At 40.5% G+C, this 23,209-nt stretch overlaps 2 protein-coding genes across 2 annotated transcripts; one reads left to right on the top strand and one right to left on the bottom strand.

Moving 5' to 3' along the window:
• Window positions 1-4,547: 4,547 nt before the first annotated feature.
• On the bottom strand, window positions 4,548-9,857 carry LOC105029898 (perforin-1). Its single transcript, XM_013140324.4, has 7 exons — window positions 9,771-9,857; window positions 7,878-8,248; window positions 6,592-6,755; window positions 6,036-6,255; window positions 5,793-5,932; window positions 5,291-5,714; window positions 4,548-5,167 (listed from the first exon to the last, which is right to left on the bottom strand). The coding sequence occupies exons 1-7, from the start codon at window positions 9,775-9,777 to the stop codon at window positions 4,682-4,684; spliced, it is 1,812 nt and encodes a 603-aa protein (XP_012995778.2). The 5' UTR covers window positions 9,778-9,857; the 3' UTR covers window positions 4,548-4,681.
• Window positions 9,858-16,369: 6,512 nt separating this feature from the next.
• Window positions 16,370-19,669, top strand: si:dkey-85k7.11 (endonuclease domain-containing 1 protein). The gene is made up of 3 exons (XM_010903462.3): window positions 16,370-16,683; window positions 18,820-19,023; window positions 19,126-19,669. Exons 1-3 carry the CDS (start codon window positions 16,384-16,386, stop codon window positions 19,528-19,530), a joined length of 909 nt encoding a protein of 302 aa, XP_010901764.2. The 5' UTR covers window positions 16,370-16,383; the 3' UTR covers window positions 19,531-19,669.
• Window positions 19,670-23,209: the final 3,540 nt, after the last annotated feature.

Genomic DNA, 23,209 nt, shown 5'->3' on the forward strand with positions numbered 1-23,209 from the left:
AACTTCTTGAATCTGTCCACACTTGCTGTGTTGTCATAAGGGGTTTAATCTCCACTGGGATGTCCTCTCTCCAATGCCATTCAGGGGGCAGAGTCACTGGCCCCCGAATGATGGCAAATCAACGCATTCTGAAGCATTCAAGGCTTTTGTCAAATTGGGCCAAAACATTGTCAATTCTCTCAAGGCTTTAAAACCCACTATACAATTATGCCACCTGCTGGTCAGGAATAAATATCAGATGTGGAATGTTTACATAGATGTCTTTTCCAATAGAATCCAGCTGCAGCCCTGAAGACCTGTCTGGCTAAAACCCGTCTGGCTAAAACTTATCTGGTGTCATACGTCTATTTCGACATTTCCGTTTCATAATTTCCTGACCCACTCCTCGCTATTTCAAACTGTTGTCACTTCAGTAACCTTAGTAACATTTGGACAATTCCACCATTGTTTACTTCCGTTACATGGTTTCCCTTACATCTACCTCTTGCCAAAAATAACTGGTTAAAACCATTATACCTTAAGTTACATATATTACAATTAAAAACAGTACATGTAAAACATACATCTAAATTATAACTATATGATTTAGAATACAGCTCCGGAAAAAATTAGAGAGACCACTACACCTTTTTCTTTCCATTCCAAAAAAGTCGAAAAAGGAAGGTTTTGAGTGAGGAATAGAAGAGTTCAATTTGTAGTGGTCTCAAATTGAATGCACAAACATTAGCTGCATAGCTAGCTCCTACAAAACTATTACCAGTAGCTACAGCAGCTCCTATATCTCCTATAGAGGAATTTCGTCTGTGAGGGCTACCTACTAGTCAAATACTTGGTAGGCCTCCCATGGGAGAACTGCAGAAATACGACGGGGTATGGACTGCACAAGCTCGCGAAAGTATTCTGTAGGAGCTCTCAATGCAAGTGAAACAGGCCATCCTTATGCTACTAAAAATGGAATAATCCATCAGAGAGATAGCAGGAACATTAGGAGTGGCCTAATTTGGCACATTCTGAGAAAAAAAGAACACTGGTGAGCTCTGCAACACAAAAAGGCCTGGACGTCCGTGGAAGACAACATTGGTGGATGATCGTAGGATCCTTTCCATGGTAAAGAAAAACTCCTTCACTACTTTCAGCCAAGTGAAGAACACTCTCCAGGAGGTAGGCATATCATTATCCAGGTCTACCATAAAGAGAAGACTTCACAAGAGTAAATACAGGGGGTTAACCAGAAGGTGCAAGCCATTCATAAACCTCAAGATTAGAAAGGCCAGATTAGACAAAAAAACTTCTAAAAAGCCAGCCCAGTTATGGAACAGCATTCTTTGGACAGATTAATTTTAGGTTCAACCTTTACCAAAATTATTGGAAGAATAAAGTATGGAGAAGGCTTAGAACGGCTCATGATCTGAAGCATACCACATCATCTGTAAAACAAGGTGGAGGCAGTGTGATGGCATGGGCATACATGGCTTCCAATGGCACTGGGTCACTAGTGTTTATCACCTGGTGATCATACATCTGAATGATACATCTTTACGACAGAAATGCTGGAGTTAAACATTCATAAAATATAGTGGATCCAATGCTTGATTTAAGATGTGATATAAAAAATTGATGAGCTAATATTCCTGACATAGAAGTTACAAATGCCTTTATTTCGGCACTAAACAATAAAACAAAGGCGAGGTTGCAACTGAGAACGTAAAGCACAAAGGCAAAAATAATAATCCACATGGATTGTGGAAACACTTGAACTTAAACAGGATCCTCAATTAGTGGCAACGAAGGGCAGCTGACTCAAGTGACCTGACATCAGGTGTACCAGGCTCGAAAGTAGCTGTCCCTGTCCAAAGTCCTCCTTGTGGTACTGCAGATCAGCACAATGATTGTGCTGATCATTGTGATGATGATTCCAGCTGCCACTCCGCTGACCATTCCTCCCTCCTGGGTTGCCCCTGTCCTTGTCCATCTGGTCATGCTTCTGAACTGGATTATGTTTTATAGACTCTGGACACAGCCCACATGCATTTATTAATTACTACAATTTGTACTCTTAAAGTGTTCAGCACAGCCAGAAGAGGACTGGTCATCCCTCTGAGTCTGGTTCCTCTCTATGTTTCTTCCTAAGTATCAGTCCCTTTAAGAGAGTTTTTCCTAGCCTCTGTGCATCAACACTGTAGTTGCTTGCTCCTTGGGGTTTCAGGCTGGGTTTTTTATAAAAGCACTTTGTAACAACTGCTGATTTAACAAAGAAACCAGGCAAGCCTATCTCTGCCGTCCCACAATTATTAGGGATGAATGTTGTTGCACTGCCTGGATTCGATCCATGGTTTCCTATGTGGCAGACTGTATCTTTAACTACTATGCTATTTAAACAGCGGGTGTTGTTGCACCTGATACGTGTAGAGGTATGGTGTCTGTTTACTTCTGCACTGGTCAATGCATTAAATTATAAAGAGATTACTGTAGATGGCTAGCTAATAGCAATTGTATACACAATCTGTAATGAAAACAATTACTCCAATTACTCCATGGTTGGTTTGTTTCTTTAAAACAACGACAGTTGAATAGCTACCCACTACGCTATGTGAACTGCTCAATGTAAAATCGAAATTGAGAGCAATATGTGTGTCCATCGTTATATAATCACAAACAGTTTTATTTTAGGCTTAGTATAATGTAGCTACTGAAGTTTGTAGCCAGTGAAGTTTTAGTCTATCTTGAACAAAACTTAATCCCTAATTTATTTTGTCCGTGGCGAGGATCGAATGCCGGTCACCAACGTGGCAGTCCGCGTCTCTGACCGCTATGCTATTTAACTATGGGTAGGCAGGCAGGCCGGCATAAAAGTGAACACAAAAACAACAGGTCATTAGGTACAAGTCAATTCATTTATGTGATGGACAACCAGTTATCAATACCTTAAATCAAATAGCATTTTTATTGCAGGAGTAGCTAACACAAAGTCAGTGGGCCAGTCTGGAGTGAATTAACACACAAGTCAAAAGAGTTAAAAGCGTCACATAAAAGTGCTAGAAAAGTGTACGTAAACCATTGCTTTTCTAAAAACATAGGATATTCAGTGGGGAGAACAAGTATTTGAAACACTGCCGATTTTGCAGGTTTTCCCACTTAAAAAGCATGTAGAAGTCTGTAATTTTTATCATAGGTACTCTTCAACTGTGAGTGACGGAATCTAAAACAAATATCCAGAAAATCACATTGTATTATTTTTAAGTAATTAATTAGCATTTTATTGCATGATCTAAGTATTTGATACATCAGAAAAGCAGAACTTAATATTTGGTACAGAAACCTTTGTTTGCAATTACAGAGATCATACATTTCCTGTAGTTCTTTACCAGGTTTGCACACACTTCAGCAGGGATTTTGGCCCACTCCTCCGTACAGACCTTCTCCAGATCTTTCAGGTTTCGGGGCTGTCGCTGGGAAATACAGACTTTCAGCTCCCTCCAAAGATTTTCTATTGGGTTAAGGTCTGGAGACTGGCTAGGCCACTCCAGGACCTAGAGATGTTTCTTACGGAGCCGCTCCTTAGTTGCCCTGGCTGTGTGTTTCTGGTCGTTGTCATGCTGGAAGACACAGCCACGACCTATCTTCAATGCTCTTACTGAGGGAAGGAGGTTGTTGGCCAAGATATCGCGATACATGGCCCCATCCATCCTCCCCTCAATACGGTGCAGTCGTCCTGCCCCCTTTGCAGAAAAGCATCCCCAAAGAATGATGTTTCCACCTCCATGCTTCACGGTTGGGATGGTGTTCTTGGGGTTGTACTCATCCTTCTTTTTCCTCCAAACTTGGCGAGTGGAGTTTAGACCAAAAAGCTCTATTTTTGTCTCATCAGACAACATGACCTTCTCTCTTTCCTCCTTTGGATCATCCAGATGGCCATTGGCAAACTTCAGACGGGCCTGGACATACGCTCGCTTGAGCAGGGGGAACTTGCGTGCGCTGCAGGATTTTAATCCATGACGGCGTAGTGTGTTACTAATGGTTTTCTTTGAGACTGTGGTCCCAGCTCTCTTCAGGTCATTGACCAGGTCCTGCCGTGTAGTTCTTGGCTGATCCCTCACCTTCCTCATGGTCATTGATACCCCACGAGGTAAGATCTTGCATGGAGCCCCAGACCAAGGGAGATTGACCATCATCTTGAACTTCTTCCATTTTCTAATAATTGCGCAAACAGTTGTTGCCTTCTCACCAAGCTGCTTGCCTATTTTCCTGTAGCCCGTCCCAGCCTTGTGCAAGTCTACAATTTTATCCCTGATCTCCTTACACAGCTCTCTGGTCTTGGCCATTGTGGAGAGGTTGGAGTCTGTTTGATTGAGTGTGTGGACAGGTGTTTTTTATATGTCATGCAATAAAATGCAAATTAATTATTAAAAAAATCATCCAATGTGATTTTCTGGATTTTTGTTTTAGATTCCGTCTCTCACAGTTGAAGTGTACATATGATAAAAATTACAGACCTCTACATGCTTTGTAAGTAGGAAAACCTGTAAAATCGGCAGTGTATCAAATACTTGTTCTCCCCATTGTACATTGGATATTTCTGTTGAATTTCTTTTTGCAGTTTGTTTCCTTTAATGGCTAACGTAAAATTGCTTCTGCCTCAGAATAAGAGGTTAGAAATAACCTACATAAAAATAGGTTTTGATCACAGCTCATTGAGGGCAGAGAGACGAGGGTGATCATTTGCTTTCTGCTTCATCATGAAGGCCAACGGGTCTACTGGGGGCCGGCCCATCCGGATGTGAGCCAGTAGATCCTGGGTCATGTTCAGGGCGTTACGGGAGGTGTAGATGCCAGAAAGGTCAGAGTTCATTGGAGAGGGGATGTACTCCCCACAGGTTGGGCCCCCAAGTCCTGGGGCACATTCAACAGTGTAGGAGTAGAACAAGTTGCCATGATTTAATGAACACATTTCATTCTTATGAGACCCTGCTTTGACAGGCCGAATGATGCACTGCCCTAAAAGGTCATTCCACCACTTGTACCAGGTGTTGTCCTCGTCGTACACAGCAAACTTGAGCTCACTGGCCAGGGAGAGCTTGACAGTGCCAAAGTCAAAGACTGCGTTCCACCTGGGGTTGTCATTGTTGTAGATCACACCAGTCTGCTTGGCATCACTACCCATCAACACCTTCACAAAAAAAATCAATGTAAACTGGATTTAAAGCTACCTTGTGTCAAATCCTGGATTAGCTTTAAAGTGTGCTTATTAAAATGTAATACCAATTTAAATATTCAGATTAAGCAATCATACCTTGACAAAGCCGTCAGTCTGTGACATAGTGTCCCCGTAGAGGCCCCTGGCGTATTTTATGGTGACCTTTAGTCGGGCCAGGCCTTTCTCCTGCGGGCAGCAATGGCTGGTCATCTCCTTGCTGGCCTGGCACACACACTGGCAGGAGTCATGGGTACTGGGCTTGGAGCCACTCTTACACTTCCCAGAGCAGTGCTTGACCAGGGCGTGTTCCAGGATGTAATTCTCTATTGCTTTCTTCAGCCCTGCCCTTTTATTGGTTCGCTTCACCAAAAGGTGGAGGGGGTGGAGGGAGTAATGCATGATGTCTGGAACAGTTTTCAGGGTTTTTGCCCAATCAGTGAAGCCCTTGGAGGTTCCACCCGTCCTGGAGAAGAGCAGGTCAGTTGCTCCATCCGTCTGTCCCCCCACCACCTCAGTAAACCTGTTGGTTAGTTTATCATTATTAGTCCTGTTCCACTACAACAAGCACCACATTGGGAATCAATCAAATCAATCAAACCTGTCATTAAACATGCTGCTGAAACTCTCTTTGGTGTCACGACTTTTAAGGTCCTTCTTGCAGAACTTGGTCTCAGCATCGACTTTGGCTGTTCCAGTATGGGTGGCACCAGAGGCCTCAGCTTCCAGACAGTCCTTGACCTTCAGAAAAAGAAAAGAAAAACATAATGTAAAAGGTTTTATTATAAAATATCAATAAATATATCAATAAATGTAAATTCATTCTATTTTAAATGGCCCTCACCTCATTCTCATTGTAACCATTCAGGGCTGCCTTGCACACTCTCAGGGAGGTGACACTCTTCACCCGTCCCCCCAGTTGAACCTTCCTGATGTAGTGGGTGCCAAAGGTGGCAAGGAAACGGGTGTATTCAGCCTTGGTCTGGGTGGTGTAGAGGGGAGGGAGAAGACCTAGGGAGTGAGAAAACTCAGGATGTAGAGGAGGTTCCTCAATCAACCGGTAACTAAGAAAGAAACACAAGATGGAGACTTAATTAGTAATGAGTCATGTGGGTTAAATACATTGATCGGTTTGATTATAGACCTGTCGATAGGAATTAATAGATTATAAATGTTAACATTTGGGGATAACAACAAAAGAAAATTATTGTAATCTCTTCATGTGAAATAATGGTATGTAATTTTTTTGTTGTCATATTTGAAACGTAACCCATTATATCCTATATATACTACACCATCTTACAACCTGTACCCATAACCTTTACAATCCAAAGTGTAAAGTGTTAACGAGCCACTAGAGAGCAGTGTTAGTTCTAATGCAAGTAAAACAAGTAAATCACCTGTAATAGGAGCAGTGTATTTCCTGTTTGATGAAGCTGTACTTGTCCTGCTTGGACTGGTCCATGACTGTCTTAGCAGCTCTGGAGTGGGTACCCCCCACCACGACTGACCCCTTTGCCTTGGTGGTCATAACGTCCAAACCAATCTTCCAACTGGCATCTACCTACACAATTATAGTGGATATATTAATTACAGAGGTGGTCAGTACCATTAGACAAGGTAGGCAGCCGCCTTTGGCCCCAGAAGGCTTAGGGCCCTGTGAAAAAGGGAAATACAATTAAAAAAATAATAATACATAGTTTTTTTGTAATAATTATTTGTCTTAAAATCTGATTGTGTCGCTCAAAATGACTACATTAAATCATGCCTTCTAATACATTATTTGTTTCAGACCGAACAGCCCTCTCTTACTCAAATGGTCTGTCCCATATTGTTTCTCACTGAAGCAGCCCAAACGTCGTTAGGTAGCATACTAATACACAACAGAAGTGATGGACAGAAACGTTTTTATAATATGAAACGCTAGTATGTGAGCGGGGCAGAAAAAAGGAGAAAAATGGCGTGAGCACTGATGTAGCTATCGGGGGTGCAGCAGTGTGGTGGGTGGGGGACCGTGCCCCCCTGGGCATGCCAGCCCAGCGTCACCACGCTACGCCAGTGGGAGTGAGTGTCCATAACAGTTGTAGCTTTGTGGCTACTACTTGTGTCATAAACATGAATAGCTTAGAGGCTACAGCTATTAATGAATATGTCTGTGTGACAGATACACTATACAGGTGGTTGTTTCAGTACGCACCACTGCTCTCTATATCAGAAAGTAGTTTGGGCTTCTGAAGCAATGTAGATTCATGTATTTTACACCTTGTGTTTATAAAGCTCTCCTGCACAAATACACACTGTACATTAATTCTCTTCTGACATACAGAAATACAAACGATCAAACAGGGACTCAGGGATGGTTAACTCTAGAGATACCTTCAATCTCCACTGAGTTAAGCAGTTTTTCTACACCTCACATTTGGAATAAATTCCTGGATCATTTTAAATCAAATGAACTAGTGACTCCAGGGCAATTCAAAAGGATGATGGAGGATTATTTCCATGAATTTTGTGTTCATGTTGTATACTGCTTTTGTTGGTTCAGGGTTCATCCACAAAAAAACACTCATACATACTGGTCTCAGTATGACTTCCCCTACTAAAATAAAGGTTAAATAATTTTTTTTAAATGAATAAGGACTACTACAATTAGTAGTAATTGTAGTAGTCTTAGTAGTAGTAGTACCTCTGTTTGACTCTTGCTCACAAATGCCTCACTGGACTCGTAAACTATGCTGGACATCTTCATGTGACATTGGTGTGAGGGTCTCCAGTCCACCACAGCCACTGGGAGTCTCTGAGTCTGTCCCTTCATGAAAGGGTTAACACAGAGTGTACAGGTCCCGTTCTGGGTCTTCCTCCATTTATCCACGTCCACCACATAGGCCTGCTTGCGCTCCATGGTGACCACATCAAAACCCTCACCAGCCAGGTTGGTCCCGGGAGCTGACTGGGCAGCACTGCACTCTACTGGTTGGCCTGTGGTGCAAGAGGGCAGGACAGGGGGGATCCAGGCCCCCCACAGCCCCAACAGGGTCAACACAGTAGTCTGGAGAACTGGAGAGAAGGATGGGGTTAATATCACAATGTATTTAATATAGAGTTATTTAATGTAGAACTAAAATGACATGGATATTACACTTAAATAAGATGTTCTCACATTTTCAGACCTGCTGTAGTTACTGCAGTGCTATTTTTCTTAACAAAAGAACATTCACTGGAATTGTAAAATTATTATTCAAAGAAAACATAAGTGCAACAACTGGACAATGAAAAAAAATCTGATATAAACGACAAATAATTCATGGATTTCAAGCATATTGGAGGGCACTGGATATTCAGTTTGTCAAATAGCAGTTCTGTTTTAGATATAATATGCTTGATTCAGCATTTTTCCTGTGTAATATCTTTGTCAAAATCATTTTGTTGGCCCCAGCCCTATAATATTACTGTGTATTAAGATTAAAATCCAGTTTTACTCCTGTGTCCGGAGTAACAGTCCACACCTTTGACATCATGACTTGGTTGTTGCTCTGAAATGCTCTGTGTACTGTGGGACCTTATATAGACAGGTATGTGTCTTTCCAAATCCTGTCCAATCAATTGAATTTACCAATCAAGTGGTAGAAACATCTCAATTTTACGTGTTATAGCAGAGTCTGAAAATGTATGTAAATGTGATATTTATGTTTTTAGGAGAAATTGCAACACTCTTGCACACAGGTGATGCTTGCAAATGTTATTATTTAATGAAAAAAATTGAAAGACTTTCGGCTAGCCTGACCGAAATGTTATGTTTTTACCTAATTCATGTTTTTTCTTCTCAAATCTGCTCATTACACTACAGGTGTGTGATTAGTTAATTTTTGACATTTTTCCCGTTTTCATACATTTGCTACAAATGTTAAACTTGTTTTTGTTTCATCATTATAAGGTATTTCTTATAGACATAACATTTCAATTTAACCTCCTAAGACCTGAGCTTTGATAATGTATGCATTATTTATTTCTCTTAGCTATTTGGGATTATAGGACCTGATAAGTTTAATATCTAAGCATTGTCTTTAAACAGGAAGTACTTTTTGAAAGAAATTATGATGACATTGGGTTTATTTTACTACATAACACAAGTCACCAATGTGGTACAAAGTAGAAAACTGTTCATTTCAACTGTTTTCATCAAAACAGAACATGTACTAATTTGCAAACAGTGTGAGTGAGTATATATATATATATATATATATATATATATGTGTGTGTGCACTAAGTGTGTGCATTTCAATGCCTAAACATGGCAACAAATAAAGACACAACTGCTAATGACATATGAAGTCAAAGTGTTTTATATATATACCGTACATAATAGTGTATACTGCATTTGTCAGTACCAGAGAGGTATTCAAAGACCAATAAGTAATGCATGTTACATGCACCAGCACAGCAGAATGAAGTACATGGTGCAGGACGCCTAAAACATAGTGTCCTTATATGTGGATACAGGGTCTGAGAAGGTTAATACACTTAACAATACATTTCTACTGGAAAAATGAATTAATTGAAGAATTGATCATTATCTTACCAGACATACTGTAACAGTCACTACTGGTTATGATGGTAGGTTGATAAAAAAAGATTCTGGAACAGTGGACCTGTCAGTATGACTTGCTGAATGACTGACTTACTTGAGAAACAGAAAGATGTTATCTGACTTTTTGTGCCATGAAGGGGGCTTTTTTCTCAGTGTGGTTAAGGCTTTGTTTATACAAAATGGCGGTGTGGTTGGCCTTGATTAACTTCCACCACACTCTATTCCTGATGCTGATTGGGTCACCACTTCAGAGAAAACTTTTGCAGACAAATACAGATCATTTATATTTGTGTGTGACCTGTGTTGGAATGTATTGTTTGTATAGTGTTTAATTAAGTAAGAATGTACTCGGTCAAAAATCAAAGGAGAAAGAGAAGCTTTATTAAAAGCATCACAGCAGAGCTGACTGATGTTTAATGTTAAATCGATCTCAATGTAAATATGGTTGCTAGCCGTTGTTGCAACATGGTCTCAGGGGACCATGGCACCCGATTTCGTATGATATGTTATGTTGTAACATTACAATGCACTACCAAAACGTATAATACATTACGAATTGGCAAAATATGTAATAAATGCATTTTAACGTTAGAGTTAGGTTCATGTTCGGTTTTTACAGCACTGGGGTTAAGGTTAAGGTTAGGGTTAAGGTTTGGGATATACTTAGAAAACAAAAAAGGATAGGTTAAGGTTTGGTTAGGGTTAGGTATCACAAAACTTGGTTTCAGGTTAGGGTTTGGGTTAAGGTTAGGTATCACAACACTGGGGTTAGGGTTTCGGTTACAAAGAAAAACATATTGATGTTGTAACACCACTACTCGCCCCTTCTCATAGCAAGTTCTGTCTGGAGCAGGGTGTAGAGTAAATAGCCTGTTTTGTTGTGCTTTGTCATGTTAGATGTAATTTGACTCAATGCATTTGTTGCTTTGATAACGTTTTAATTCGTAAGGCCTCAAGGGGGTCTTACGACAATGTGCATTCGTGTGCTGAGCTGTTAGCTACCACACATGGGTAAATCTAAACAGAGTGATAAATTAGAAATTGGTACAATTATACATTTCCGATCTGGTCAAATAGTCTCATGGTTTTCTTACAAAAGGTTAAAATCTTGTTGTATCTCTCCTTGTATATTGTATAAGTGGTAGAATGAAGAATCCACATGGTGATAGTCTTTAACGTTAAGGAGACGCTGTGTCGCATGAGGACTGAATTTGGACTTCATTTTAATCCAGCCTACAAAACAGGGTAATACAGCTAAAGTGAGTTTACTCCTCAATAAAATTAGAAGTTGTATTTTAAATGCTGAATTGAGTTTGGTTAAATAATATAGTTTCTCATTGTTTGCATTTACAATGGTAACTGGGATAACCCTTGTGTCTTAAAACAAACGCCTGATACTTGTTAATGGCGTTTAAATTCTAAAATGGTAAATTTACTAATGAACAAATAGGGTATTTGTTTTCTGTCAAAATCATAATTCTTTGGAGTTTTCTAAATCTTCAGTTAACGAAATATATCGGCTGAGTTGAAAGAACAACATATCTTGCTACAGACTTCCACATTTTTAATGTGTGGGAATTTAAATTTCATTTACATTAAACAAAAATGTGACCTTTTTAATGGCTCACCATAAATGGGTGAAGCTAGGGGCTCCAGGAAGGAGGACAGACCACCTGGGATGGCCCAACCATTGTTTCCCATTAAATCAGGGTATCTATTGCTAAGGGTTAAAATTGGATTCATACTAGTCTCATCTGTGGTAATTTTACCAACACAAACATATTCTGTTTTGGGATAGACAAATGTTGTGAAAGCTAAAATATATTTTCCTCTCAATAGCTTTAACATTGAAATGTATGATTTTGAAACCAACTGAAGTGAGGGTAGAGACCTAAAGTCATCTCCCATTGTTGATGTCAATGAAACCACAGACGTGGTCAAAATATGTATTAGGGTTTGGCTGACTGCTACTATTGGACAAAAAAATGTATCAAAGTTTGTGAATTCCCGAAAATGTAGGAGGTTAATCAAGACAATGTTTGTGTTTGTCAATAGGTAGTTTGGCCATTGTCTTGTGAAAATGCTAGATTTTGGTGCTGTAGATAGCAGGTAAACCACTGAAACATGGGCTAGAGTTTTTCACTGCTATAATTTTGTTGCGCAGCTTATCCCCTAGAGGGCAAACATTTTCCGATTTGGATTTGTACCATGAAACAGGATAGATGCATTATAGCCAATTCCACAGACCTGTGTGATGGTACTAAGGTAAAGTCAAATTTAAGAGCTGTTAGCTATGTTAGACAAATTTGTTAATAAGTTATATGGTTTATAATTCCTTCGCACAAGCAACCTTGTTGCACATTGATAACATTTTTATCAAATGTATTTATAAAGCCCCTTTTATAACAGCAACTCATTACAGATTTTGTAAATGTGTCGAGCGATACGGTATCAAAAAATTCAAGTGTCCCCATTGACACCTGGTCAGGGAGGTTCAGGACATTTTTGAGGACCATAACTGAGATTTTGAGGACCATAACTATTTAAGGAGTCAGTTATTTGTTTTCTAATGGTGACGATCTTTTCATCAAAGTAGTATTCATTACAACTAAAGTGAAGACCCACTTCACTTGCTAAGCTTAGCTTTTTTGTTAACTTTGCAACTGTATCAAAGAGACATTTTGGATTGTTTTTGTTCACCTCAATCAGGTTGGAGAAATAAGCTGATCGAGCAGACGTGAGTGATTTTCGGTATTGTAGTGTACTGTCTATCCAGGCTAGTCTAAATACTTCCAACTTGGTGGAGCGCCACTTTCGCTCCAATTTTCTGGAGGCTTGTTTAAGTGCTCTAGTATTGTCTGTGTACCAGGGAGCAAGTTTCTTGTTGCGTTTTTCTTTTGTTTTTAGTGGTGCAACTGTGTCTAATGTATTTCGCAGTATTGAGTATAGATCCTCGATTTGATCGTTTACAGATTTATTTACTCTGTCGTTAATGAGCGAACTTGTAAGAATATCAAGGAATTTATTTGTAGTCTGAGAATTTATAGTACGGCGCTTTTGAAACTCATTGTTTGCGGAGCAAGTGTATTTCTTGTTTTAACGGTAAATGTAATAAGACAGTGATCCGATTAACTTTAATGAGTAAAACTTCAAAAGAATGAAACTCAGTGATATGTTTGAGAGTAAATTTATATTTACTGTCATAAATATTAGCAACACCCCCTCCTTTTCGGGATGCACGAGGGATATGACCAGGAGGTATAACCAGGAGGAGAGGACTCATTTAGCAGTGAATTCATTAGGCTTTAGCCACGTTTCACATAAACCAATAACATCTAGTTTATGATCAGAGATTAATTCATTTACTGCAACTGCCTTTGGAACAAGGGATCTAACATTTAGGAGTCCCATTTTGAGATGCGAGGTGATACATTAATTTTTATTTGTGACGGAGGAAGGCTTTATCTTAAAAAGGTTGTTTTTGTTAACATTACCTTGTTTAACTTCTCTCAGCCTGGAACGAGTCACAGTGGCAATAGGTAAAGCTGTACTAATTACTCTGGCTATGCTATTGACAGACTCCACTATACTAACAGGCTGGCTAACAGCCTGCAGCCTGACCTGCACCCTATCTCATGTTAAGTCTATAGGAGTGAGACTCCTGTCTCATTGATGTCTTGATTGTGTTTTCGAATGTTTGTTTTTAACATCTTTACATTGTTTTGTTATGCATATACAGTATGCAACTCCATATTGAATGGATTCTCATCCATCCCTACTACCAATTCTCTATATTTCATGTCTGTACTGTAATGATGGCGAGTGCGTGTTCAGGATGGCGCCTCCTGTGGCCGTATTTGTCATTGTTCTGCATTCACTCATGGTGTCACTTCCCACTGACTTAATGAAGTGAAGGCAGGGTGGATGTATGATATGATAATTGATTATGATTGGAAAGAGTTGAGCTTAGGGCGCAAAGCAAATCAATTTGGTACTTATAAGGAGTTATATGAAAAATTTAGTTTTTTCTGTTTGCATAGTTATAATGGAGTATTGGCATCTGTTATGTTTTACATCTTCCATTCACAGGATTTGTTTTTAATTGGTTAATTTGGAAGTTTATTTGTTTTATGTAAGGTCTAACATTTGAATGGTTGAATAGAATAGATATAACCCTTTTTTATTTGGCTAAGCAAAGTCAAATATAAAATCTTATTCCACTGCTAGTTGCTATCGGGCATTAATATATAGCACAAGGAACCAAACATGAACCAAGCCAGTTCTGGGTGGAAAAGGAAATTTGACATAGAATATTATGGACATTTGCCTTGATAGGGTGGACGCTTCACTCTAATGATGGAACTTCTGCGATCCACAGGTTTTCAGGACTGATCTATTGTCTTCATTGTTGGAAGTTGACGGAACAACACCCAGTGGATGGTAGTTTGGACTGTTGAGCCACACTAATTGTTATTTTGCAGTTATACTTTCAACGGATCGGAACATCACAACCTGATTTCCTGATGATGATATTTTAATCATGATGTCATGTTTTCGTCAGATTTTCTACTGAACACCATTAACACTGATAGCAGCCTGTTGATGTCAATATGTTTCTCAACCCTTATAATCTGAGGTGGAGGAGGGATGGATGACTGTCATACATTGAGTTATGTGTCGGAGTGTGGTGTGTCAGGTGTCTTGTTTACATACATTTTGTGGGGGGGAACAATAAGACCTCATTGGTCAGATACTCTTTTTTGTTGTTTCGTCTTAGTCATTTGTAACTTAAGTGTATGGGCCTTTTCTTTTCATTAGGAATTGAATTGTACTTTTAATGTTTTATCAAATGTGTAATGTTTTTCTTTAAATGTTTGAAAGAGGGGGAGTGTTGAAGTATATGAATGTATATGCTTGTTTATGTTTAGATAACAAAAGACCATCTGTTTATCAGTACACAGGAAGTCAAGTTCATTTAAAGCACGACAGTAAATAGCCAATGGGCTATGTGTATTCTGTTTGGGATGTCTATAAAGTAGTGGACAACCGAAGGTTTCTTTGAGATGAGCTAGAGTTTGTAAGATCGAGAATTTAGTCAGTAAAATCATGAACAATAGACTTTCAAATACTGCAATAAATAATTGAATGACTCTCTACCTTGACGACTGGGTATGCGATCGTTATTTCAACCACTATACCAAACGGCTGATTTCTAACAATACAGATACAACGTCTCGTTTTTGAAGATTGAGTCTAACGTCAGTAGGATTGATACCAGTTTCAGTTTCTCTCTTCTAGGTTGTACCCATTTCATCAAAGAGTAGAACTGTCACTCTGTGCAAACAACGTTCCGTTGTCTTGAACACATCTTACAGTAAGTGCTTCTCCAGCTCTACTGCCGTTGTTTATGACGGTGCACTCAAACAACAAGCATACGCGTCACGCACACAAAGCGCGCCGCAGCGCACACTCTTACTACTGGCGCCAACTGCTAATCCAACCCATTGGCCTACATTTCTGCATGCATGAATCCCATGGCTGAACGAAAGAGAAGCATCATGTGAAATATAGACTATATTCAGACATTCAAATAGTATATTGAGCCCATTGAAACATATCTAAAGTACTTATTTTAATGGAAAATATAAATAATATACCTCAAACCTGAAATATGGAACCAGAGTTCCAGATGATTTTCAAAACAACTTCTTCGCGATTTTCTGTAGAATCAGTAAACCTTATCCATCCGGGTCACGGCACCATCTGTTGGAAAATATCTTTCATATAGTGGTTACTTTGGTAAGAACGTACTTGGTCGAAAATAGGAGGAGAAAGAGAAGCTTTATAAAAAGCACCGCAGAGTTGTGTGATGTTACAAGTTGAATCGATCTAACTGTAAAGATAATTGCTAGTAGTTATATATATTCAAGGGCATTTCTACCTATCACATCTCCACAAGAACCTTCATGCCAAATGGTCAGTGTAAACATTCCACATTCCTCAGGTTGGCAGAGCATGACTTACAGAGATAGAATCTAAAAACACAAATGTTTCTGTTCTCATTTTCTAGGCACATTTATACAGTTAAACATACATTCAAATGATTCCACACCTTCTCACCTTTGTGCTCCATCTCTCCCTGATTAGTTGAGCATGCACATACCCAATCAAACCAGTCCCAGGCACAGACACTTTGCATAGTGAGCCATTTGCCTACATCTCTGTCATTCTCCCTGTGAGCTACGTGGACAGCTAGTTCTAGCATTGTTCTCTACAGAGGACTAGACCTAGATGTATTGTTCTGTCTGGACTACATCTAGATGTATTGTTCTGTCTGGACTACATCTAGATGTATTTTTCTGTCTGGATTACATCTAGATGCATTGTTCTGTCTGGATTACATCTACATGCATTGTTCTGTCTGGACTACATCTACATGCATTGTTCTGTCTGGACTACATCTAGATGTATTATTCTACTGGAATACATCACAATGCATTGTACTGTCTGGACTACATCTAGATGAACTGTACTTAGCTGCTACCACCTTAAACAGCCTAGCCTATATCTCCTAGTCCTACTACCACCATCCCCACAGGCTCAGATGTATCCATTGTGGATCTACCTGCTATCCCTCCAACTGCTGGCAGGGATCTGGCTGTCTGGTTCCAGTGTGTCCGACAGCTTTAAAGATTGCAGCCAGTTCCTGTACATGAGGACTGCACCAACTGGCATCGACATATCTGGGGGAAGCCTCAAGAGGATCTGCCAGCGCTACGGGAACAAGGTCCGCTACGCCACTCTGTATGACAGCAGCCGCCGAATGCCCCTCTACTCTGCCTATACATTTAAGAAAAATGACGGAAAGAAGAGGATGGATACGCCCTGGATGTACGAACCACAGGTAGAGATCTTTTATTCTGTTACAATATTCCAGCAATTGGAGCCTTACCCTCATGCACACATAAGCGACATGCCATTGTTAAAAGCGGAAGCGCTCCATTGCCAGCCATTCAACAAAGGCTTTCGGTCCCGCTGACAATAAGGAGCAACGCTCCGCCGCGGAAAAGCCAATCAGAGAAGAGCTGAAATCCAATAGGAAAGCTTGTAGGAGGTACTGTCCTTACCCTAGGAGGTATTGTCCTTACCCTACTACACAAACACATCGGCCAAACATCTAATTTTACTAGTACAAGAACACAAGAAAATCTATCACGTCACCCTCAAGGTCTATCGAGACAATATAAGAAAAAATATAGCATGGTCAAGGATTGCTCAGAGATTTGTACCTACAGTTGCCCTCGATCTGTTATTACATAAAACACATTCAGTAGTGCTAGCTTTTGCTATCAACCAAAACAAAATACAGGTACTTGCTAGCTGTACTTAAAAAAAAAAAATCATGCAATCATTTTTGTTAATAAACCATTTCTGTGGGGGCTGTCACAGTTTTATCGTACTGTCAGTGAGCTATAGCAGATAATTCTGCTCCAATCCCCTGCATTGTCTTTTAGTGAGTTTCACTTCAATGAATGAAGATTACTGTTTTGTTTATGTTGGGCCCGCCTTTTTTCCTTGAATGCAATAGGTTACTTTTCCCAGCTTAAAGTAACTAAATGGTCAAAACAGCAAAGGCGGCATGATTTTGGCTGCCTCTCGTTGTCACTAGTGGAACGGCAAGCAATTTCACCGCTTATTTGTGAATGAGTGGTTAAGCTACAACTTACAGTTCATGTATACGTAGCTGGATTGACAGAAACATTTTGTCAGGTTTGGCATGTCTTTTTTCCAAAGTTGTCTATACAAAAAACACTGGAAACCCATTGAACTCAGTATAGTATCTGGGACAGAGAATATTTGTGATTACGCTGTACAATGCACATAAGCGTCATTATCTTTCAAAAAGTAAGCCAAGTACCTTTGCTGTGAAAAAAAGAGAGAAAAACCACATCTAAATATACATTCGACGAGGGGCCCCTGCCTCCACCGCCTCTTCCAGCTCCCTAGACGAGGCCTCCTCCAGCTCCTGAGGTGGGGCCGCCGCCTCCTCTTCCTGATCCCAAGGCGAGGCCGCCGCCTCCTGTTCCTTCTTCCTAGGTGGGGCAGCCGTCTCCTCTTACTGCTCCTCTGGCTGGGCCGCTGCCTCCTCCTGCTCTTCCTGGTCCCGCTCTTCATGGTCCCGCTCCTCCTCCGTTACCGGCTCCTGAGCCGCCTGCGCCTCCCAGTCCCTGTCCCGAGGTGGAGCCTCCACCCGTCCCCAGATCTCGTCCCGAGGCGGAGCCTCCGCCTTGGTGTCCCACCACCCCCCATTCCTGTCTTGAGGCTGGAACTGCGCCTTGGGGGGTGGGGGGGTACTGTAATGGCCGGTCATGGCCTGTGTAGTGCTGCTCTTCACGTTTCTATGTTCTGTGTGTTTCAGGTCTAGATTCTTTGTGTCTATGTTCTGTTTAGTTGCCCTTAGTTTATTGGTATCACCTCTCCAGTCTAGTCTGGTCACCTGTTCCTCATTTACCCCTTGTTAAGTCCCTATTTAAGTTCCTCCTGCCCTAGTGTTTCTTATGAGTCATTGTTGGATGTTGCGGTCTACATTATGTTTGTTTATGCCGAGCCATGTAAAGAAGGCTTGGAATTAAAGCACCTTAATGTAAGTCATCTCTACACCTGTGTCCTGTTACCCTTGAGAACTGTGACAACAATTTTACACTTGAGCGTTCCAAAGGTGTGTCTGTGTATGCTCTATGGATTACCTACTTTATTATAAACCTAAACCTAACCATAGCATGCAGTAGCTTATCAACAGACACTTTGTTGAAAGTTTGTTAATAATGTTACCTATAGAGCATCAACAGGTGGAAATTAGGACTCTCATAATAAAGTATAACCTGTCAGTTTCTAAAACTCAAATTCCTATATTATCTGTGGTACAACTTTCATAAAAGAATGTTATATTTCCTTAGGAGTAGTTGTAAATTAAAGGCCAATAAGGGCAAAGACCTTATCTGTAACTGAACACATCTTCACACCTCTTCCTTTCTCACAGCTGGCATCTTTGGATGAGGGTGGAAATATGAAGATACTGCCCTCTAGTGGTGACCTGGAGCCTCTGATCCAGGAGAGCCAGGCCGTGCTGGACGACTACTCCGATGCTGTTGAGTACTCCCGAGGCCTGCTCAACCCAGACCAGCACCAGGCCGACCCAGAAGACAAGGCCTCCACCTACACCCTGACCAATGTGGTGCCTCAGGTCAGCCATTTTACCAGAAACTCACTTTCAATGTTTGAAGGGCCTTGTACATGTTATAATCATAGTAAGTACATAATTCTTTGTCTAATGTCCTGTTTTAAGATCACTAACTTCTTGGATGAGACCTGGAGCACCTATTTAGATGTTGTGCGCCACCGGCTTAACAACTTCTGCCGTGGAAAGCAGTCCTACATGATAAATGGGGTGACTGTCTCCGGGGCCACCATACAGCGGGGAAATGAGGCCCGACTAGGGATCCCTAAACACCTGTGGTTGGCTTACTGTTGTCCACGGTTTGACCGTAACTCACCCTACGAGGTGCGTTTCATGTTCCCCAGCTATGGTGCCTATGCACTGAATGAACAGGAGGGTCATGAGGTCACTGAGGTGCCTTTAAAGACACTGGAACGTTTTCTGAAAAAACAAATGGACACAGAGAGTAATTTGTCTATCTTCTACAAGGACTGTGTGTCAGAAAACACATTTAGAAAAAGGAGAAAGAGATAGCCTTCTGTTCATTTATGTGTGTTTGTCAGTTTTTTTCTAATACTGTACCTGTCGATTGCTGTCCTGTACAAACAACCGAATAGAAAAAGAAGAAAAATCTCTTGTCTGTTTTATGTCATGTGACAAACCACAAAATTGTTCATCACACCTCACAGAAACACTGTAAACGGCACTGCATCCACCACTATGGGACTACAACTTAATGTTAGTCCCATAGTAAGATACAACTGTAATGTTGTAACATCATAAAAAAGATGATGCTCAATGTAGTTTACAGACATTATTTGCATGGAATATGGGATTTACACAGTGTAAAAACAATAGTGAAGGCTTGGTATGTGTTGGCTAGGACAGAGATATTGGTAGCAGTTCATTGACAGTCACATAGTTAAATCCCTATCAGTGTTATTTTGATAAGGAAGCACCACAGTAAAACAATAATCTCAGACATGCTGTAGCTAATGACATTACCTAGCCATTTCTGCAGTCAAGACTGAACAGAAGAGAAAATGATTCATTCTGGAACTAGTTTAACGTAATGTCTGCAGTCTGTAAATGATGACAAATCCAATTCATTACACCAGCACATGGGGCACGAACCACGCAACCACCTTTGTAGTCAGGGGTCACCAACTAAGTATCCTAGAGCAAAACTGTCAGCAAGACCCAAACAATACCAGAACCAACGACACTATCAACATGTGTTCCTACCAAACAGCATCAAGGTCTGTGCCTGACTAACATTGAACACTGTGTTATATCCTCTGCCAGGAAGTCAATATTTCTGGGTATTGCCAACCTTATATTGAATGAATATGGGGGTTATGGTATAAGAAATGGTATGGTCCACTATAGGGGTTTCTGAAATCGTAATACATGATTCTTCCAGGCATGAACATTTAAAATATATTGTAATATTTACAATTACAGGTAAGAACAACATATAAAACCTTTGTCTCCCCGACCTGTTGTTTTTAACTTTTTGGGGGGCCCATGTCTTTATTTGGGTGTCAAACCCCCCAAAGCCCCCCTGCTGTCACTTGTAAGCATTCAAACAATGCTTACAAGTGATATTCCTGTTTGAAGTTTGTGTGACACTGATATTGCCTTGTCCCCGGGATAGACATAGAAAGTGGAACTGTCTATATTTTGCCATCTTGGTTCCATGGGTCCAATGACCCATACATTTTTTTACTTATCCCATCAAACTTTGCGTTCTTTAGTGTCCAATCACCAACTTAATACAAGTCACCTAGCCCATTTCCTCTGGCGCTAACACTGACGTCTGGAGACTACTAGCTAGCATAACTTTGTTCAGTAACTAGCAGTGGTTAATTTGAGCCGGATCCTGCTGGAACCGGATCCAGCACCAACTTTTCACAGATCCGTTCTGCTGCACAGGACTTGTCTTTTTCCATTGCTGTTTGTTTTGCACTGTAAACATTCCACTAGAAGCGATCAGTGTTCATAAAGTTGCCTATTCCTGCAGTCTTGTGTACTTTAGCCTCAGCACTGCCTGAAAAGACTGTGAAAGTTTTAGCTTTTTGTTTTCCAATATTTGCGCTACCCACTGAGGTAGCTATCGGGGTGCATGCCCACTGTGGGTGGGGGGCCGTGCTTGGCCTCTATAATAAACATTTTTGATATACGTCGGCGTTGAGGTTAATCCACGACAGGATCAGCTTCACATGCATATATACAGCATCATAAAATGCTACTTTATTTGCTTTATTCGTGCCGATTTGCCAACTGGATCAATGTCTCTCGCGCTCCCCAAAGTGTTCCAGAAACTCTCGATTTACAGATTAACAAGGAATTTAGTTATTTATACAATACACAGCCATGGTTCAGTGTTTTGTGTCAGGTTGTAATCACCGTTATGGAGTAATTGCAAATCGTTTTACCAGTTTCCCAGCATTGAAGCTAAGAAGCACTGGTGGATCAGACTGATAAGGTAAATAGCTAGATACCTAGCTAAATGTACAGTAATGTTATACTTCAGTACATACCTAACTTTAGCTACTAGGCTGCTTGTAGTTGGCCATCCTCAAAATCATCGGATGAATTAGCTACTACTTTAGTTAACTCCGAAGATAATTAATAGCTAAGGCAGTGCCGCTCAGGCGTATGGTCAGTGTAGTTTTTGAGCTCCTAGAAAAATGTAACTGAATGTAAAACACAAATTTCTTAAAACAGAGGTTGAAACATTTACAACCGATTGCCACTACATGGACATACGAAATGTTTCACCATCTTGACAAAGAAATAATGTCTATGTTGCACAGTAATATAGGAATCAAAACAATGGATAATTTACTACCTGCACCTTACCTTCCAAGTCTATTGTGCGCATCGCAGGTCCGGCGTTGTGGGAAGGTATTAGGGGGCGCTGCCCGCCCTACAGAACGTCTATGCCCCCGAAAATAAAAATAAGAAACCAGGAAAGTCTAGTTCAGCCGGACCGCAATAGAAGGTATTGTCCTCTTGAGATTCTAACCTGGGTCGCCCACATGAAAGGCTGTGTCGCTAACCACTACACCATAGAGCCTTATATTCTATAGGTGTCAGTATAGCCTCTTGTGTCTATGAACACATCCTCTTTTGCCACTGGCTGTTTTAACAGCTTTGTGAATGATATTCATACAATTAAACTGACTAACGTTTCTTACTAAGTTTGCCTCCTCCAAAAATAGCGTCTATGAACTGTTAGCTTTTGCCACTGGCCGTTTGAACAGCTTATTAGCTAGTAATAGGATTACAGGAATCTACAAACTTCTTAGGAATAATCATAAGAATTGAGCAATTTCTAGCGAGACTGAAGATGATCTTTTCCATGCCAGAAACAGTCGCAATATAACCGTATACAGATTTAATTAAGGCTCATTGTAACGTAACTACTGTAGCCTATGCTGTAGCCAGCAAATGTGTTTGTCTATCCTGACCCAAAACACGTGAATGGAAGCATACTTCGAAAATCCACCAGAAACAGTTGCACTATAACCGTAAACTGTTTTATTTCAGGCTTAGTATAATGTAGTCACTGGAGGTTTTAGCCAGGCACATTTTTCGTCTGTATGGAAGAATTCATAATGTGTACTTCGTTTCGCCTGCGAGGAGATACAAATTCAGGACCTATAGTTTGCAGGTCCACTTCTCTAACCACTACGTTATTTAACAAGGGTCGGTCGGTTGGTAAGAGACATTCGCTCTTCTTAGCCGGCTCCGCTTACATGATCTGGCAAAAACAGGCTTGAAAGAAGATTTGCAAGATTACATTTTTGCAATACCGATTTTATGTTTCTAAAATACAGATGTAAGATAATGAACACAGTTCTAAATCAATTTTGACTGACAGGGTTTTTGACCTATCAAATACTGAAACATCGGCATGGATTTGAATTGATAAAAATAAATAGGCAATTTTTTATGAATGTGCAGGCAAAATGGCCTTGGGCGAGTCTATTCACAGATAGGGTTGAATAGTAAAAAATACAGTTATTGTGGTTTATTCTGGAGTCCGCGGATGATCAGGTGGTATACTGATAATGCAAACTGGAAACCCTGGTGGTAAAATGTGTGTCTGACAGAGCCAGTAGAATGGGATTTTTTTGCCGGACCGCGTAAGCAGAGCCGGCCTAGAAGAGTGAATGTCTCTTACTGAGTCTGTACGGAACAACAA

The sequence above is a fragment of the Esox lucius genome, chromosome 24, assembly GCF_011004845.1.
Source record: "Esox lucius isolate fEsoLuc1 chromosome 24, fEsoLuc1.pri, whole genome shotgun sequence".
NCBI classification, from domain to species: domain Eukaryota; kingdom Metazoa; phylum Chordata; class Actinopteri; order Esociformes; family Esocidae; genus Esox; species Esox lucius.

What these genes read in the sequence shown, in the direction of transcription:
- LOC105029898 (XM_013140324.4), bottom strand. An exon ending in ATACACTGCTCCTATTACAG is followed by an intron (nt 6,256 to 6,591) that starts GTGATTTACTTG and finishes TTTCTTTCTTAG; the next exon opens with TTACCGGTTGATTGAGGAAC. An exon ending in AGACTGACGGCTTTGTCAAG is followed by an intron (nt 5,168 to 5,290) that starts GTATGATTGCTT and finishes TTTTTTGTGAAG; the next exon opens with GTGTTGATGGGTAGTGATGC.
- si:dkey-85k7.11 (XM_010903462.3), top strand. Translation starts at nt 16,384, where the DNA reads ATGTATCCATTGTGGATCTACCTGCTATCCCTCCAACTGCTGGCAGGG. An exon ending in CCTGGATGTACGAACCACAG is followed by an intron (nt 16,684 to 18,819) that starts GTAGAGATCTTT and finishes CCTTTCTCACAG; the next exon opens with CTGGCATCTTTGGATGAGGG. An exon ending in TGACCAATGTGGTGCCTCAG is followed by an intron (nt 19,024 to 19,125) that starts GTCAGCCATTTT and finishes TCCTGTTTTAAG; the next exon opens with ATCACTAACTTCTTGGATGA.